General features: G+C 39.5%; 1 protein-coding gene across 4 annotated transcripts in view; it reads left to right on the top strand.

The window, feature by feature from the left end:
* Positions 1–19,629, top strand: part of ATRN (attractin) — a 177,911-nt gene that overhangs the window by 47,368 nt on the left and 110,914 nt on the right. For all 4 annotated transcript variants that reach the window (XM_030914898.1, XM_030914901.1, XM_030914899.1 and 1 more), the window contains exons 2-4: positions 8,797–8,880; positions 13,407–13,520; positions 18,840–18,968. In XM_030914898.1, the coding sequence (XP_030770758.1) occupies positions 8,797–8,880; positions 13,407–13,520; positions 18,840–18,968 (327 nt within the window). The remainder of the gene's footprint in view (positions 1–8,796; positions 8,881–13,406; positions 13,521–18,839; positions 18,969–19,629) is intronic.

The following is a 19,629-nucleotide window of genomic DNA, read 5'->3' as shown; positions in this document are numbered from 1 at the left end:
CTGGCCAGGGCAATCAGGCAAGAGAAAGAAATAAAGGGTATTCAGGTAGGACGAGAGGAAGTCAGATTATCTCTGTTTGCAGATGACATGATTGTATATTTAGAAAACTGCATTGTCTCAGCCCCAAATCTCCTTTAGCTGATAAACAACTTCAGCAGAGTCTCAGGATAGGAAATCAGTGTGAAAAATCACAAGCATTCCTATACACCAATAATAGACAAACTCATGAGAGCCAAATCATGAGTGAACTCCCATTCACAATTGCTACAAAGAGAATAAAATACCTAGGAATCCAACTTACAAGGGATGTGAAGGACCTCTTCAAGGAGAGCTACAAACCACTGCTCAAGGAAATAAGAGAGGACACAAATGGAAAACATTCCATGCTCATGGATAGGAAGAGTCAATATAGTGAAAATGGCCATACTGCCCGAAGTAATTTATAGATTCAATACTATCCCCATCAAGCTACCATTGACTTTCTTCACAGAATTAGAAAACACTTCTTTAAATTTCATATGGAACCAAAAAAGAGCCCATATAGCCAAGACAATCCCAAGCAAAAAGAACAAAGCTGGAGGCATCGTGCTATCTAACTTCAAACTATACTACAAGGCTGTGGTAACCAAAACAGCTTGGTACTGGTACCAAAACATATATAGACCAATGGAATAGAACAGAGGCCTCAGAAATAACGCCACACATCTACAACCATCTGATCTTTGGGAAACCTGACAAAAACAAGCAATGGAGAAAGGATGCTCTATTTAATAAATGGTGTTGGGAAAACTGGCTAGCCATATGCAGAAAACTGAAACTGGACCCCTTCCTTATACCTTATACAATAATTAATTCAAGATGGATTAAAGACTTTTAAACGTAAGACCTAAAACCATAAAAACCCTAGAAGAAAACCTAGGCAATCCCATGGCAAAGACATGGCAAAGACTTCTTGACTAAAACACCAAAGGCAAAGGCAGCAAAAGCCAAAATTGACAAATGGGATCTAATTAAACTGAAGAGTTTCTGCACAGCAAAAAAACTATCATCAGAGTGAACAGAAAAACCTACAGAATGGGAGAAAATTTTTGCAATCTATCCATCTGACAAAGGACTAATATCCAGAATCTACAAAGATCAAATTTACAAGAAAAAAAGCAAACAGCCCCATCAAAAAGTGGGCAAAGGATATGAACACACACTTCTGAAAAGAAGACATTTATGCAGCCAACAAACATATGAAAAAAAGCTCATCATCACGGGTCATTAGAGAAATGCAAATCAAAACCACAATGAGATACCATCTCACACCAGTTAGAATGACGATCATTAAAAAGTCAGGAAACAACAGATGCTGGAGAGGATGTGGAGAAATAGGAACGCTTTTACACTGTTGGTGGGAGCGTAAATAAGTTCAACCATTGTGGAAGACAGTATGGCGATTCCTCAAGGTTCTAGAACCAGAAATAACCATTTGACCCAGCAATCCCGTTACTGGGTGTATACCCAAAGGATTATAAATCATTCTACTATAAAGACACATGCACACATATGTTTATTGCAGCACTGTTCATAATAGCAAAGACTTGGAACCAGCCCAAATGCCCATCAATGATAGCCTGGATAAAGGAAATGTGGCACATGTACACCGTGGAATACTGTGCAGTCATAAAAACAAATGAGTTCATGTCCTTTGCAGGGACATGGATGAAGCTGGAAACCACCATTCTCAGCAAACTAACACGGGAACAAAACTAAACACCGCATGTTTTCACTCATTAATGGGAGTTGAACAATTAGAACACATGGACACAGGGAGGGGAATATCACACACTGGTGTGGGCCTGTTGAGGGGTGGGGGGTTAGGGAGGGACAGCATTAGGAGAAATACCTAATGTAGATGACGGGTTGATGGGTGCAGCAAACCACCATGGCACGCGTATACCTGTGTAACAAACCTGCATGTTCTGCGCATGTATCCCAGAACTTAAGGTATAAAAACAAATAAAAAAACAACCAGAAGGCCGGGCGTGGTGACTCACGCCTGTAATCCCAGCACTTTGGGATGCTTAGGTGGGTAGATCACAAGATCAGGAGTTCAAGACCAGCCTGGCCAAGATGGTGAAACCCCATCTCTACTAAAAATAGAAAAATTAGCTGGGCATGGTGGTGGACGCCTGTAATCCCAGCTACTCGGGAGGCTGAGGCAGAGAATTGCTTGAACCCAGGAGGCGGAGGTTGCAGTTGAGCTGAGATGGTGCCATTGCACTCCAGCCTGGGCAACAGGGTAAACCTCCATCTCAAAAAAAAGAAGATGTGGTACATATACTCCATGGAATACTACCACCTGTAAAAATGAAAGCAGTTGTGTCCGTTGCAGCAACGTGGATGCAGGGAGGCCATTATTCCAAGTGAATTAATGCAGGAGCAGAAAACCAAATACCACATACTCACTAGTGGGAACTAACCATTGAGTACACATGGACACAAAGAAGGGAGCAACAGACACCGGATCTATTTGAGGGTGGAGGGTAGGAAGAGAGTGAGGACTGAAAAACTGCCTTTCAGGTATTACACTGATTACGTGGGTGATGGAATTATCTGTACATCAAACCCCTGTGAAACCTGCACATGTACCCCTTGAACCTAAAATAAAAGTTGGAAAGAAAAAGAAGGGTGAAAGTAAGAACAAACACATTACAAAATAATATGTGCAAACGATCAGTAAACACCAGAAAGGGTACTCAAAATCTTTTTTATTTTATTTTTTTGAGACAGTTTCTCCCTCTGTCGTCCAGGCTGCAGTGTAGTGGCACCATCTTGGCTCACTGCAACCTCTGCTTCCTGGGCTCAAGCGATCCTCTACCTTAGCCTCCAAAGTAGCTGGGACTACAGGTCATACCACCACACTTGGCTAAGTTTTTTATAGAGACGAGGTTTCACTATGTTGCTTAGGCTGGTCTTGAGTTCCTGGGCTTAAGTGATCCACCTGGCTTGGCATCCCAAAGTGCTGAGATTATGGACATAAGCCACCGTGTCCAGCCTCTGAAAATCTTTAAATATCAGAAAAATACAAATTTATGTCATAATGAGATAGAATAATGCATACTTACTGGAATAACCAATAAAAAGTCTGGTTATACCAATGGTAGGAACTGATGAGGAATAAGTAGAGCTCTCATACCTTGAAAATGTGATTGTAAGGTGGAAACAGTTTGGCAGTTTCTTAAAAATGTAAGTGCATATCTATAGTTTGATCCATTGATTTCATTTTGTACATTTATTCAAGAGAAATGTGTATACCTGTCCACAGATTTATACATGTCTTAGCTTCATTTGTAAAAGACTATAATTACATAATCCAAGTGTCCACCAATAAACAAGTTGTGTACTTTCATACAAGAGAATACTACTCAGCAGTGTGAAGGAGCAAACTATTGATACAATACTTAGAAAAGTTATGTTTATAAAAAGGAGCAAGGTACAAAAGTGTCTTTAATTCCATTAAATCAAATTTTGTAAAACTGATCTATAGTGTGAAAGATAAGATCAATGTTTGAGGTGGAGGTTGGTAGGGATTACCTGGAGGGGGATATAAAAGAGCTTTTGGGGGTGAGGGAACTGTTTTATATCCTGTTTGAGGAGATTACACTTTGTGTATATATTTGTCAAAGCTTATCAAATTGTACACTTAAGTGGCTGCATTTTATTATATATAAATTACTTTTCACTAAGATTGATTAAACATTTGGTTGGAAGGAATCAAATAGGTATAGCAGTCATTAAACTAAATGCAAATAGATTATATATTGTGCCAGTAAAATACCATCAGATTATATATTGTCCCAGTAAAATACTGTCAATATATTGTGCCAGTAAAATACTGTGAGATTAGTTTAAGAAACAAAACCTAACCAAGTCCTGTTTCGAAGAAGCAAACTATTGAAAACTTGATAGGTAAAGCTGAAAATAAAAGAGTTGAATAAAGATCTAAGATATAGGAAAATATCCAAAAGACAAGGTGAAATTTAAATATCAAGCTAGGTAAATGGATTGTTACCATCGTAAAAGGCATAGTTTATGAACAATATATATATATATATTATATGTATATATATATAATTTTTTTTTTTTTTGAGACAGAGATTTGCTCTTTTGCCCAGGCTGGAGTGAAGTGGTGTGATCTCAGCTCACTGCAGCCTCTGCCCCCACCAGGTTCAAACGATTCTCCTACCTCAGCCTCCTGAGTAGCTGGGATTATAGGCGCTTGCCACCATGCCTGGCTAATTTTTTTGTTGTTGTTGTTGTTTTGGTAGAGATGGGGTTTTGCCATGTTGGTCAGACTGGGTTCGAACTCCTGACCTCGTGATCCACCCACCTCAGCCTCCCAAAGTGCTGGTATTATGGGTGTGAGCCACTGCACCTGGCCAGGATTTCAGTACATGTTTATCAGAATTAGGTCTAGTGGATGAAAATACGAGTATAAGGAATTGAATAGTGCATTTAATAAACCTGATTATATGTGTGTAGAAATAGTGTTTTAAATTCCTGGAATAGATCTTTTTTTAATGTCCAAGGAACTGTGGTCAAAGTTTAATGTCCAAGGTACTTGACCATAAAGAAAATCTTACCAGATGAGAAAAGTTGAGATTTTACAGGCTGCGTTGTCTGGTAATAATACAGGTAAAGTAGAAAGAAATAACTATGAGACGACTCCTTTGAAACCTGCCCCCTGTTCCCCTATTCTCCCTGTATTTGTTTCCACTGCAGAATTGCCTCAGTATTCTTGAACTGAGAAACTGGTAGTGGCAAGGTCTTCATTCTTTATATTTCTAGCCTTACATTATTGAAATGCCTTTCAGTTTGATGCCTTTGTGTGACTGCCAGTGAACTAGGTTTTCCTAGCGTACAGGTGTTGCCCATGCCCACACCTAGATTATCAACGATACTGTAAAACTTGACCTGAAATTTTAGGTTGATATTCCTGGCCTTTCTCTTTCAAATTCCTTTTAACTTTCAGTAACCACTTGTTGGCCATTTATTAGAACACAGGGAATTTTGAATTAAAAACTCACATAATTTAAAAGAAACAGGAACACCTAATGCTGAGAGGATGTGGAGAATAGCATATTCTCATACATTACTGGTGCAAATGTGAATTGTTACAGCCTTTTGGAAAATAATTTGACAGCTTGGTTAACAATTAAAATTCATATTCCTTTTGGCCTAGTATACCTCCTCCTAAGATTTCTAATCTTAGAAATAAAAGCCCAAGTAAGGCCATATGTATAGGGATATTTATTGCAGTGATGTACATATTGTCAGCCAACTGAAAACGAAATGAACATTAGTAGGGAAAGGCAGGAAAAATGATACCTCCATAGGTGGGATATTATGCTACATAAAGAAAAAATAAATTAGACTAATATCAGATTAGTTTGAGAAAGTTCCGTAAGGTTTTGTTGAGTGAGCAAAGAAGGATGCAGAAAAGTATGTAATAATTTGAGTAACCAAAAAATAATTTAAGAGAACCATGCCTATATCATAGGCTCATGAGTATGAAGAAAAGTATTTAGGAATTCCTGCTAGGTGGTTAAATGTTTACCTTGGTCAAGGGTGGGTCAGAGTAACTGGGGAAGTAGGTTAAAAAAAAAATTTGTCTGTGATCATATCTATGCATTATCTGCAAAATTATATAAATATGTATGTTTAAAGATACTAAGTAAACATTTAAAATAAAACTGACCTATTTCCCAGCCTGGGCAACATAGCAAGACTCATCTCTAAAACAAAATATTAATTAAAATAAATTAGCTAGGCATAGTGGTGTGTGCCTGTAGTCCCAGCTACTCCAGAGGCTGAGGTAGGAGAATCACCTGAGCCCAGGAGTTTGAGGCTGCAGTGAGCCATTGAGCATGCCACTGCACTCCAGCCTGGGTGTCAGAGTGAGATTCTGTCTCAAAAACAAAAAAAACAAAAAACACAATTATTTCTTTTCTAAAACTGATGCTGATTTGCAAACCTAAGTGTTCATGTGAAGTCCACTGAAACTCTTAGGAGTAGAAGAGGCATAGTGGAGAGCCATAAAACCTTTTATGTTAGGCCTTAAAACAAAGAATCAAGGAAGTGTGTACACACACAACATGCAATAAAACAATAACCAGTGAGAAATTTACCTAAGAAACTCGAAGCCTGGAGTAAGGTGGTTTTTGTGGGTGGTTGATACTATTTTTTCAGGAACTTTGTATTCCTTTGATTTGTCATTTTTGGTGTTGGCTTTGTGTTTAGGCATAGCACAGGCTTTGTGTTCAGGCTGTAGTACTTCCAGCTGTAAAATCCAGCCATAGCCAAGTCCAGAGAGAGAAGAATGAGACAGTCTCTTCTTGGATGTTTGTCATAGGCTGTTTTTTTTAAAGCATTTGCTAAGGCTGAGTCTGGGTTACAACTTGATTTTAGTGTTATAGAGGAAGGTGTTTTAGGAAGGAAAAGCAGAATTAGGCAAAGGAAAAAGTTGAGCTCCAATGCAGTCCTGACAAAGGGGAACTCTGGGTCAGGGTTGCTTATTTGAGTTGCCCCATGTTGGATTGAAATGCCTGGGCCTTTATACTCTTTATGGTATGGGCTGCCATGGGAAGGGCAAAACCTGCAGCAAGGCAGCCCCTGAAGGAGTTGATGTTCTGCTGACCACCTTCCCTGCTGCTGCTGGCAGCAAGTCCTTCCTTGAAGAGGTGATCTAGGTGGCGTGTCTCCCTGTCCACACACTTTCTTAAGAATAAGAAAATATTTCCTGGAAGTCATCCATCAGATGTGCCTTCACATCTGAGTATTAGATTACATGCTGTGTCAGAGATTCATGGTTACACATTATAGCCTTTTCGTACTTCTCTAGTAAAAAGAATTCTGATTTCGTGATGGGTACATGATCATCTGGGATAATGGCTACGTTTTTCAGCCTCCCTCTACTTGTAGACATGTCAGTAACTTCTGGCTAATTGAATGTAAGTTGAATTTTCATGTGTGACTTAACAGGGGGAGAGAGGGTGTGCCCCCCATTTTCTTTTCCTCCTTCCTGCTGGGTAGAATTTGGGTATAATAGTTGGAGCTTGAGCCACTATCTTGGATTATGAGGTAGAAACCACATGTTGGGGATGACAGAGCAATAGTATAGAACAGCATTAGGTCCCTGATGATCATGGAAATGCCTTGGATTTCCATGCTCTGGATTGCTTACCTTTGGATTTTTTTATCTTGGTGGTTAGTCCATTACTGTTTAGGTTTTTCTGTCAGTTGCATTAAAGCCTAATTTTTATTTTCTCTCCCTCTCTCTATATGTGTATATATATGTGTCTATATAGATATATATTCTTTTTTTAAAATAGAGATGAGGGTGTTGCTGTGTTGGCCAGGCTGATCTTGAACTCCTGACCTCAAGCAGTCCTCCTGCCTCAGCCTCCAAACTGCTGTGATTACAGGCAAGAGCCACCACACCCAGCCCACACCTAATTTTAATTGATACACATTTCTAATTAGTCAGTGGCAAGGGGCATGGGAAAACATGATTGGCTTCAACTAACATTTTGAGGTGGAATGGATTTTGGGGAGTAAGGCCTGGATACATCTCTGTCAGGCGAGTACAACAGAGGGAGAGAAAGGCAAGAATATCAAGGGGTTTGCAGGGTATGATTCTTGTGATGGACTATGGGGTCTTAACTAGGTATGTGAGAAAGTGACATGTGTGGATGGTAGGTGGTGAACAGTGAAGAAAAGATAGTTCGGTGTATTGTTGGTCTCCATGGGGCTGAAGACTCATTGGAAAGGGGGAAATAGGCTAAATGAACTGGAGACATGAGACAGTAGTCAGAGGTTAGGGTGCTTTTTTTGTGGGTAATGTTGTTACTGGTAATAGCAAGTGCCAGAGAAGGGGATGGCTAAAGAGGGGTGGAGGAAAAGATAGTTAATGGTGAGGTTAAGAAATGGAGAGGCTGGGTTTGGGATGGAATATCTTAGATGTTGATGCAGATAGTGGAATAGAGTGAACGATTTAGTAATATCTTTAATGCATTAGGAGTAGCTGGGAGATGACTCCCAGGGAGGCAGATCCAGAAGCGAGCGTGTGTTCTGAGTGGCTGATGTTGATGAAAGAGGGAAGAAAAATGATCTGGAAACAGCCATGATGAAGGAAATAGCGTCCTTCTTAAATATTAAAATTTTTTATATAGCAGCAGATACTTGCTGGTTGCAGTGGCTCACGCCTGTAATCCCAGCATTTTGGGAGGCCAAGAGAGGAGGATTGCTTGAGGCCATAAGTTCAAGCCTGGCAACTTCGTGAGACTCTGTCTCTACAAAAAATAAAAAACAAATTTAAGAAATTTATGGCTGGGTGTGAAGGCTCAAGCCTGTAATTCTAGTGCTTTGGGAAGCCGAGGTGGGAGGATCTCTTGAAGCTAGGAGTTTGAGACCAGCGTGGGCAACATAGCGAGACCTGTCTTTACCAAAAGGAAAAAAGGAAAAAAGATGACATAAAATTAAGATTTAGGTATGTTTTGTTCATTCCTGTTGCTTTTAATATTTTGCTGTCTTCTTTTTTCATGTATGTGATAAGTATTTGTTTCATCTAAATTTATGCAATCTGAATATAACTAGTCATTTTTTACTGGTTACAGTATGTGTTAATGTGCCCATTATGTTTAATTTGTATTATATTAAGAATTAAAAAATACTAATATATGAAAATATATAAAAATATATGAAATTAATATCATAGACTTAAGTTTTCTTTCTTGATTTAAATTACAGACTAACTGGATCTTCTGGGTTTGTAACAGATGGACCTGGAAATTATAAATATAAAACGAAGTGCACCTGGCTCATTGAAGGACAGTAAGTAGAAATGGCTGACTTAATTTTTGTTTTTTTAGCATAGAGGTCAGTGTGACATTAGTTTTCCCACAAATAAAATTAACGATCTGTAGCATAAAGTACTTAAAACATTTACTTGATAACCTTTCATTTGACAAAATGAATTTAATTTTTCTTAGCCTTCATTAATTTAAAAGTTTCATGTTGATTTAATGCTGCAAATGAATTGTACACACCACAAATTTGTGTATTTCCAACTGTAATAGTTCAGAAATGGTTATATATATATTTTTTTTTTTAATTTTTTTTTTTATGGGACAGCGTTTTGTTCTTGTCACCCAGGCTGGAGTGCAGTGGTGTGATCTCGGCTCACTGCAACCTCCACCTCCCAGGTTCAAGCGATTCTCCTGACTCAGCCTCCTGAGTAGCTGGGATTACAGGTGTGTGCCACCACGCCTGGCTAATTTTGTATTTTTAGTAGAGATGGGGTTTCACCATGTTAACCAGGATGGTCTGGAACTCCTGACCTCAAGTGATCCGCCCACCTTGGCCTCCCAAAGTGCTGGGATTACAGGCATGAGCCGCTGCGCCCTGCCACAGTTACATATTTTTAATGGTTTGCTTAAAGCGTTAGAAAATTACAATAATGTGTTATTTTTCTAAGTATCTATTTTTGTTGTGGATAAGAAAATTGTAATAACTGTTATTGCCTAAGTGATCCCTTCTCTGGACCCACTGTGTCCCTCCAGCTGTTGCTTTTTTTCTCCTTGTCTTCATGGGAGACTTTTAAAGCAGTAATTCTCAAACTTTTTTGGTCTCAGGACTTCTTTACACTCTTAAACTTTGAGGATTCCAAATAAGTTTGTTTATTATTTATTTATTTATTTATTTTGAGATGGCGTGTCGTTCTGTGGCCCAGGCTGGAGTACAGTGGTGTGATCTTGGCTCTCTGCAACCTCCACCTCCTGGGTTCAAGCGATTCTCCTGCCTCAGCCTTCCGAGTAGCTGGGATTACAGGCATGTGCCACCATACCCAGCTAAGTTTTTGTATTTTGTAGTAGAGACAGGGTATCACCATGTTGGCCAGGCTGGTCTCGAATTCCTGACCCCAAGTGATCCTCCTGCCTTGGCCTCACAAAGTGCTGGGATTACAGGCGTGAGCCACCGCCCCCGGCCCCAAATAAGTTTATGTTTGTCTGCGTTCACCATATTAGAACTTATAACCAACAAATATTATTTATTCATTTAAAAGCAACAATTATAAGCCCACTACATGTTAGTACAAATGATAGTTTAATGAAAAAGAACCTTATATTTAAAAAATTGTAGTGAAAAGAATGACATTGTTTTACATTTTTGCAAATCTCTTTAATGTCTAGCTTGATAAAAGAGCTGAATTATCATATCTTCTGCATTCACTTTGTTGCAGTATGTTATTGTGATTGAAGCCTGTCAAGAAGATGAGGCCTCACTTGAATATGAAGTAGGAAGAAAGATATTAATAGTACAGTATTTTAAAATAATTGTATATGGTCTTCTTTGATACCATATCAAAACTTAACAAGTAGTAATTTCTTAAAAGTAAATTGCAGTTTGTAATCTGAAACTATGTGAAGGAACTTCTGGTACTTGTGAAATTAAAATCCATTGGTTTTCTTGCACTGAATGGATCTTTTTCCCATCCATGATTTGGTAACATGATATATAGGTCATTTGGAAAACAACAGGTAATTGAATTATGCAGATCTTCCATATGTTGATATATTTATTCCCTTACATAATATTTAAAAAATCACATTGGTTAGTATCACCATCAGTCTCCTCAAAAAGTTCTAAGTATGGCAAATAACAAATTTTCCAAAATCCTGATTACTACTTGAAAGCTTGTATTTTATCTTTGGCAGCAAATACTGTCAGTTGTTTTCTTTGAAGTGACAGGCTTGCTTTCCTAATTTTTAAGAAAATGTCTGCCAGATATCCAACTCTGAATAACCATAATTTGTTGATTGTTCTTTCAAGTAAGCATGGTAAATGGTGTTGTAAGAAAAAAGTAGCTAGTTCAGCTTGCAACTTAAACAGTAGCAAAAGTGGTTTTCATTGAGAAAACCATGGCGCTTCTGTTAGGCAAGATAAGTGTTTTATATTTACTTTGCATCTTGTCAGAATATTAAAGAGATGTCTACTAATTGGTCAGGATTTAATAAAATTAGAAGTTTTAAACTGCTTAATCAAGATATCCTTAAATGAAACTGGCAGTTTTTCTTTTTCCTGTGAGCAATTGGTGGTGAAGAATAGCAGTGATCACTAGTACCATTTGCTGCTGTTGTCTTGATTTGTTCTAAGATGCCCACAGTTTCACCCACCATTGCTCCTTGAACCATTAGTAAATGCCAGCATGGCGATAAAATATATGCTATCTTAGTTTTACTGTGAATATAGTTTTGACCTCCTGGGACTTCCCATAAGGGTCTCAGGACCTGTAGCATTTTGTGGACTTCATTTTGAGAAGTGCTGCTCTAAGGAGCTCTGCTCTGTCCTATCAGTTCGTAACCACCTGATGCCCTCCTCCACTTGTTTTTCTGAATGTGCTCTCAATGGTTGTTCCTCCTCAGCGTAAGCGAAAAACTAAGCAAAGAAACTTTCATTCCTCCTTTTCCTTATTCCCCACATTTAGCCTGTCAGTAAGTTCTGTCAGTTTTCCGTTTAGATTGTCTCCCCAATCCATCACCAGACTCCTTTTCACCTCCGTCTCCACAACTGGGAGAGCCACCATCCTCTCTCTACTGGGCCACACAGTAGCCTTGAAATTGGCCTCCTGCTTTTGCCCCTTGCCCACCTCCCACTTCTCATCTCTTAAGATTTTCTCTGTTTGCTGTGTTTCAGGCACGCTGATTTTCTTCATGTTGCTTGGACATGTCAGCCTCTTTCTCCCTTAAGACCATGCTGTTCCCTCTGTCTGAAACGTTTTTCCCTGGGCTTTTCACATGGCTTGTCTCTTGTCATTCTCATATTGCCAAAGCTTACTGGGCTATCTCCCTACTACTTTTTGTGCTGCCACATCACCTTCTTTTAATAATTCTTCACAGTATTCATCACCATCTGAGTTTACTTGTTTATGTATTTATTTAGTTGTTAAACTAGAGATGTTAGATAAGTGTGGGATAGAGGCAAGGTCTAAACTGGAGAAATAGAATTAGGCATCAGCAGGATATAATGATGTTGATATTCCCAGAGCTTTCTGAGTGGAGTGTTGGACTGAAGCCAGGCTAGAGAGTGAAGGGGTGAGTGAGATAGAGGCACTGGAGAAAGCAAAGTTTTCTGCGAAGTTTTACCTTATTAGAAGGAGAAACAGTAGGGCAGGTATTTGGTAGAGGGAGAGTTGGGATTTGAGGCTTTTTGTTTTTATTTTTTTAATTTTTTTTTTTTTTTGAAACGGAGTCTCGCTCTGTTGCCCAGGCTGGAATGCAGTGGTGCGATCTCGGCTCACTGCAAGCTCCGCCTCCTGGGTTCACGCCGTTCTCCTGCCTCAGCCTCCCGAGTAGCTGGGACTACAGCTGCCCACCACCACGCCTGGCTAATTTTTTTCTTTTTTAGTAGAGACGGTGTTTCACTGTGTTAGCCAGGATGGTCTCGATCTGACCTCATGATCCTCCCGCCTCGGCCTCCCAAAGTGCTGGGATTACAGGCGTGAGCCACCGCCCCCGGCCTGTTTTTATTTTTGTAAAATATGTGATACTTAAGCAGATTTAAATGTGGATGCAAAAGTTCCAGATGAGAGGGAGATGTCAAATATTTGAGAAACAGAAAGAGAGGCAGATAGGTATAGAATTTTGGAAAATGAGAATTTTAGGGTTTTTTGTCTGGTTGCTGAGCATAAGCAGGGAGGTGGGACTGGGTTATTTGAAATAGTCGTTGAGAGTGGCAGTTGTGGAGAGTGAGAGAGAATTGGTAGGACTGCTGGCAGAATCTAAGTGCCATTTGCAGTTGGAGAACAGAGACCAATGCCGAAACCAGTTTACCCAGTGGTGTGGTACAGCTTAGGTTTTTTTTTTGTTTTTTTTTTTTTTTTTTTTTACCTCCACCCCCCCGCTTTTTTTTTTTTTTTTCCTGATTCAATCTTAGAGCAGATAACTGGTTTCCTGTAGAACAGAGCTTTTGCCAGCCAGTGTCATGAAAAATCAGAGGGGCTGGCAAATTTAGAGGATTGGCAGGCATGTTTATGAAATAACGTAGTGTGGAATCTGAAGTTGAATAAGGAAGTGCAGAAATGGTAAGGCTAATTGGTTGGTTCAGCGACCGTTAAAGAGTGGCCACTGAATGGACTGTAAGGCCCAGAATCATGGACCACATCAATTTTCCCATTGCATGTTTAGTAGTCTTGCACATGGAGAGTACTAAATAAATCTTTGACAAATGAAGGAGTACTGATGGGGCAGTTGTTAGACTGTGTTCCATATTATTAATTTAAAAATCTGAATTTTTATATTCTCAAATGTCTGATAGTTACGATAATTTTTTTATAAATTTCTTTTTTTTATTCTTTTCAGGCCAAATAGAATAATGAGACTTCGTTTCAATCATTTTGCTACAGAGTGTAGTTGGGACCATTTATACGTTTATGATGGGGACTCAATTTATGCACCACTAGTTGCTGCATTTAGGTAAGCTCAGTCATATAAGCGTTCTTTCATCATTGTTTGATTTCTAAATTTAAACATATCTTCTGGATTGCATTCTTACTGGGTTCACCTTTATTATCACTTAACACATTTATTTTATGGAAAAAATACTAGTTCTTGAGTCTCACCATCACTTGTGTGTTAGTGCTAACTTGGTTTCTGTAGCCCTGGGTAAGTTTCTAGGCATAGTACGTGACTTCTCTCTTCAGTTTCCTGATCTGTAAAATTGTGATAGTTCTATTAAGTTCACCTGCTCCTTGTGGTGGTGGTGAAGTTTATTGTTACAAAATAGTTTGAGAGTAATATATTGAATGAAACTATTTCTGTGAAAAATTTAAATCAGGAAAACATCCATCACATTCCTTGTGTAGTGCCCATTGCATAGGCCTTCAGGAGTTATTTGTTGAATTCAAATATAATTGTGTGTGTGTATGTATGTGCATCATGAGTGAGGGAAACTTTTTGGAACAGTACACATAAAATGAACAGTGGCTACCTGTGGAGAAATCAGGAACGTACTTATTATATATATTTTTTTCAATAAGTACATTTACATTAGTAGTTAAACAGAAGCAATTTAACACCAAATATATGGAGTGTTCTGAATTGTTAGGGTGTTTTACTTTTGATTAGCAACAAGTAGCTGTGTTGTTCGTTATGTTTTTGGCCACATGGGAATTCAAAACTGTCTCTAATTTTCTTCCTTTTACTTGATAGAGGATTTTAAAATACAATCGTGTCACTTGGCAACAGGAATACGTTTTGAGAAATGTGTTATTAGATGATTTCATCGTTGTGTAAACATCATAGGGTGTATTTACACCAATAGATGGTATAGCCTACTGTACATCCTGCTTATATGGTACAGCCTATTGTACCTAGGCCACAATTCTGTACTGCATCTTACTATACTGAATACTGTAGGTAATTGTAACCCAATGGTATTTGTGTATCTAAACATATCTATACATGGAAAGGTACAGAAAAAATACGGTATTATAATCTTATACAACCTCTGTCATGTATGTGGTCCGTTGTTGACCAAGTGTCATTATGTGGTGTATGACTGTATGTTTTTCTAAAATGCATATCCCCTTAGGAAACCACCTGCAACTGGCTTTCTAAATTTCTTTGTCTCAAACGTTTTATTTCCTTTACTTTAAAAAGAAATCAGTTCAACAAATATTTTTTGTGTTTCTCACGTGGGGCTTGTCTGGCTGATGTCCTGTGTGGGTGAGGAAGTTAACAGGGAGCAAACAGTACACAAGGACAGGAGATCAGGTGACTGTTGTGTCCTCGTGTTTTTCTACCCGCTTTGGCTTAGAAATCTCTCGAACGTATCTTTGAACTGAGAACCAAGGCCATTTTCTGGGTTTTAAAGGTTCACTTACAAGGCCAAAGAGCAGGGTGGATGGCTGTGCTGAACATTTAAAGTGGCATTGGTCAAGTGTTGGAGTGTGTATCTTTATGCCAGCATTTGCAACGTAACTTGTAGCAAGAAGCACCCCAAACTTTAACACAAGCCCAAAAACTAAGTGTGATGTTATCATAATAGTACTTATGTTTGTTAATCAGAATTCATGGAGCTCTTGTTGTATGCCAGGCACTTTGAATCAGCTTATCAGGAGCCTTGTAGGAACATGAGCCAAGCAGGTGTATATCACTCTGTGGTTCACCTGGATGGTATATTTGATAAACAGTGGTAGCAGTGGTAGAGCAGAGAGAGTGATTGAGAAAATTCTTCAAAAGAACATTATTCCTTTTAGAGTTTTTTTTTTTTTTAAGAAAGTTATGTGCTTCCTCTTCCCCTTCCTCTTCCCCTTCCCCTTCCCTTTTCTTTCTCCCCCAGGCTGGAGTGCAGAGGCAGGAACGTAGCTCACTGCAGCCTCAACATCCTGGGCTCAAGAGATGCTCCCACCTCAGCCTCCCCAGTAGCTGGGACCACAAGAATGCAACACTATGCCCAGCTAATTTTTTTTTTTTTTTTTTTTTTTTTTTTTGTGGAGATGGAGTCTCACAGTGTTGCCCAGGCTGGTCTTGAACTCCTGGGCTCAAGCAGTCCTCCTGCCTTGGCCTCTCCGAAGTGTTGGGATTACAGGTGTGAGCCACTGCATCCAGCCGAAGATTGCTTTTGACATACCTGTTTCCAGGTAGCCCTGGTCTTGTCAGTACTTATTCCTTCAGCATTTCAAGGGATTCTGGTGTATATAACCAGTGAAAGCATGATGATGGTTAACCCTTCATTTACATCTCCAATCAAATGTCACCTCTTCCAAGAGGCCTTCCTTTCACCCTTTCTAAAGTAGCACCTTCTGTTCTTTCCCTCTGCTCTCCTTCCCTTCATAGCATTTGTCTCTACCTGGCATTATGTATGTGGGGAGTATCTGGGCTTATTTGTTGTTTTTCTAATGTGAACTACATTGAAGGCAGGGACATAGTCTTATTCGCTGTTGTATTCCTGGTACCTAGAACAGTGTCTCACAGGTAGTAAGTGCTTAGTAAATATTTGTTAGTTGAATACATAGTAGAAATGCATCACTATTTTGTAACTCCTGGAGCACCAGAGTTTCAGAGTTCCTAGAGTTTTGCCTTCATATTAAAAATTGAAGGGCCAGGCGTGGTGGCTCACACCTGTAATCCCAGCACTTTGGGAGGCCAAGGTGGGTGGATTGCCTGAGGTCAGGAGTTCAAGACCAGTCTGGCCAACATGGTGAAACCCCATCTCTACTAAAAATACAAAAAAAAAAAAAAAATCATCTGGGTTTGGTGGTGTATGCCTGTAATCCTAGCTACTCAGGAGACTGAGGCAGGGGAATTGCTTGAACCAGGGAGGTGGAGGTTGCGATGAGCCGAGATTGCGCCACTGTGCTCCAGCCTGGGCTACAGAGGGAGACTCTGTCTCAAGAAAATATATATATATATATATATATATATATATATATATATATATATATTGAATGAAGGGCCGGGCACAGTGGCTCAGGCCTGTAACCGCAACACTTCGTGAGGCCGAGGCAGTAGGATTACTTGATCCCAGGAGTTCGAGACCAGCCTGGGCAACAGGGTGAGACCTCATCTGTACAAAAGATTTTAAAAATTAACCAGCCGTGGTGGTGTGTGCCTGTAGTCCCAGTCACTCAGGAGGCTGAGGTGGGAGGATTGCTTGAACTCAGGAGGTCAAGACAGCAGTGAACTGTGATCGTGCCACTGCACTCTAGCTTGGGCGACAGAGTAAGACCTTGTCTCAAAACAAAACAAAGCAAAACAAAAGGAATGAAAATCCCTTTCCCTCCTCATTTTGATTCCTTGGTTATGGACTCTTCTAGTCATTTTTGTATGCATTTATATAGGTACATGTAAATGTACACGTGTACTAGGCCCATTGTTTTGCAACTTGCTTCTCCCCCATGCCCTTATCAGAATGCCTGATGAGCTTCTTTTTAGTCCCGCAGACCTATGTAATATGCAGTGACTTATGTAGTCAGATTTCTGGGCGTGAGCATTTAGATGGGTTCCACCCTGTTGCCATCTGAACAGTGCTGTGGTTAGGATTCTTGTATATTGGTCATTGTGTACATGAGCAAGTATTTTTTCTACAAAGAAATAGAATTGCTAGGTCAGAGTGAATGAGCATGAGGTTGTGTGTCTGGGACAGATGGCGTAGGGCTTGGCAAGGATCTCGGCTTTTACCAAATACGATGGTGGTGGTGGTGGTGGTGAATCAGTAATAAGGCAAAAATCACGGACATATGAAGAAATGCAACAGCAGGTAGACATAAGAAAAACGATTAACCTCAGGAGTAAAAAGAACTCAGAACAACAATTTAAAAATTGCTTTTTACTTATTAAATTAGCAAAATTAAAATAGAACCTAGTAGTCCTTGCTGTTGGCAGAGTGAAGTGGGATGGACCCTTCATTCTGTATTGATACGATTTCAAGTTACGTATCTCTTCTGGAAAGCAAGTTGGTATTATGGCTCTAGAGTCTTAAAGGCATCATTTAGACCTTTTTACTCAGTAAGTGTTTTGTTTTTGTTTTTGTTTTTTTGTTTTTTTTTTTATACCAGTCACACAACAAACATTTAGAATCTATTATGTGCTGGGTTGTGAGTGAGGTCCTAAGGAGAACCTAGGGAGCTTTTAATGATATAGAAAATGGATATGTTTTATTTGTAAAATAGAATATACAATGTAAATAACATCAATTAGGCTAAGAAAATGCATTAGAGTGCTAACAGTATTGGAGTTATGGGTGTTTGTTTAGCTTCTTCATATTCTTATATAAATATTTTATATAAAATATCTTGGGTGCTGTGGCTCAACGCCCGTAATCCCTGCGTTTTGGGAGGCCGAGGTGGGTGGATCACCTGAGGTCAGGAGTTCGAGACCAGCCTGACCTACATGATGAAACGCTGTCTCTACTAAAAATAATAAAAAAATTAGCTGGACATGGTGGCGGGCACCTGTAATCCCAGCTACTCAGGAGACTGATGCAGGAGAATTGCTTGAACTCCGGGACACAGAGGTTGCGCTGAGATTGCGCCACTGCACTGTAGCCCGGGCAACAAGAGCAAAACTCTGTCTCAAAACAAACAAACAGGCCGGGCGCGATGGCTCACGCCTGTAATCCCAGCACTTTGGGAGGCCGAGACGGGCGGATCACGAGGTCAGGAGATCAAGACCATCCTGGCTAACACGGTGAAACCCCGTCTCTACTAAAAAAAATACATTAAAAAAAAAAAATTAGCTGGGTGTGGTGGCGGGTGCCTGTAGTCCCAGCTACACGGGAGGCTGAGGCAGGAGAATGGTGTGAACCCAGGAAGCGGAGCTTGTAGTGAGTGGAGATCGTGCCACTGCACTCCAGCCTGGGCGACAGAGCGAGACTCCATCTCAACAAACAAACAAACAAACAAGCAAACAAACAAAAAGAACTCATGTCTTTCAGCAATATATGTGTAGTATTCATCACTCATAAAATTTGTTACTTTATGTGATTGTGGAAGTTTATTTTTTCAAAGAAGCACTATAAAAAGTTTTATAAGAAAAAGAATAGGGCCGTTGATTTCAAATCTCATTAGAAATACAACTCAGAATAAAGGAAGCCTAGCAAAAGATTCAGATCTGTTCCTCAAGGATCCAGAACTAATAGGGTAGCCCTATGTATTTATCACAGGAATTTGCCTCTCTTCCTGGATGTGGTTTTTAAATTATAAGGATGGATTTGTTTTTAATTTGTGTCTGCTACAATTTGACATGTCTGTGCTTGTGCTTCCCTCTATAAGAAGTGTGTTTTCATTTCAGTGGCCTCATTGTTCCTGAGAGAGATGGCAATGAGACTGTCCCTGAGGTTGTTGCCACATCAGGTTATGTCCTGCTGCATTTTTTTAGTGATGCTGCTTATAATTTGACTGGATTTAATATTACTTACAGGTAAGATTCTTAAGTCTAGTATTTGTGGTTTCATTCAGGAGACTATCTACTATGTTTTTACAACAATAATGGCTAATATAGATTGAGAGCTTACAGTGTGCCAGGCATAGCATCAGGCAGTTTACATGGATTTTCTCATTTAAAATTTTTCTATAAATTCATTGAGGTCTGGGCTCTGTTTTTCTACTCATTTATAATTGAGGAAACTGACAGGAAAAGGTTAAGTAGATTGTCAAAGTAAGTGGTGGGAACACAATTTAAACCCAGGTGTTGCTGCTGTTGAACTTCTAGAAGAGGGGGACTTTTCTGCTAATGGACAAAAACATTGGAATTTTACAAAGTACAGCTCAACAAATATTAGTAGTTGTCATGTACTCAATAGTAGGAGAAATCTGTATCATTAAAGTACCTTGATAGCCCATTTATCCCCCCCTTTTAAATTCTGAATTATATTGTTTCAAAGCACTGTCAGTACAAGTATCTTATGTTATTATGGGATGCATTATAGTTCAATTCTTTTTTTTTTTTTTTTTTTTTTTGAGACAGAGTCTAACTGTCATCCGGGTTGGAGTGCAGTGGCACGATCTCGGCTCACTGCAACCTTCACCTCCTGGGTTCAAGCAATTCTCCTGCCTCAGCCTCCTGAGTAACTGGGATTACA

This window comes from Rhinopithecus roxellana, chromosome 13 (assembly GCF_007565055.1).
Source record: "Rhinopithecus roxellana isolate Shanxi Qingling chromosome 13, ASM756505v1, whole genome shotgun sequence".
Taxonomy (NCBI): Eukaryota; Metazoa; Chordata; class Mammalia; order Primates; family Cercopithecidae; genus Rhinopithecus; species Rhinopithecus roxellana.
Note: the sequence above shows the minus strand (reverse complement) of the source record. Positions and strands in the feature narration are given on the sequence as shown.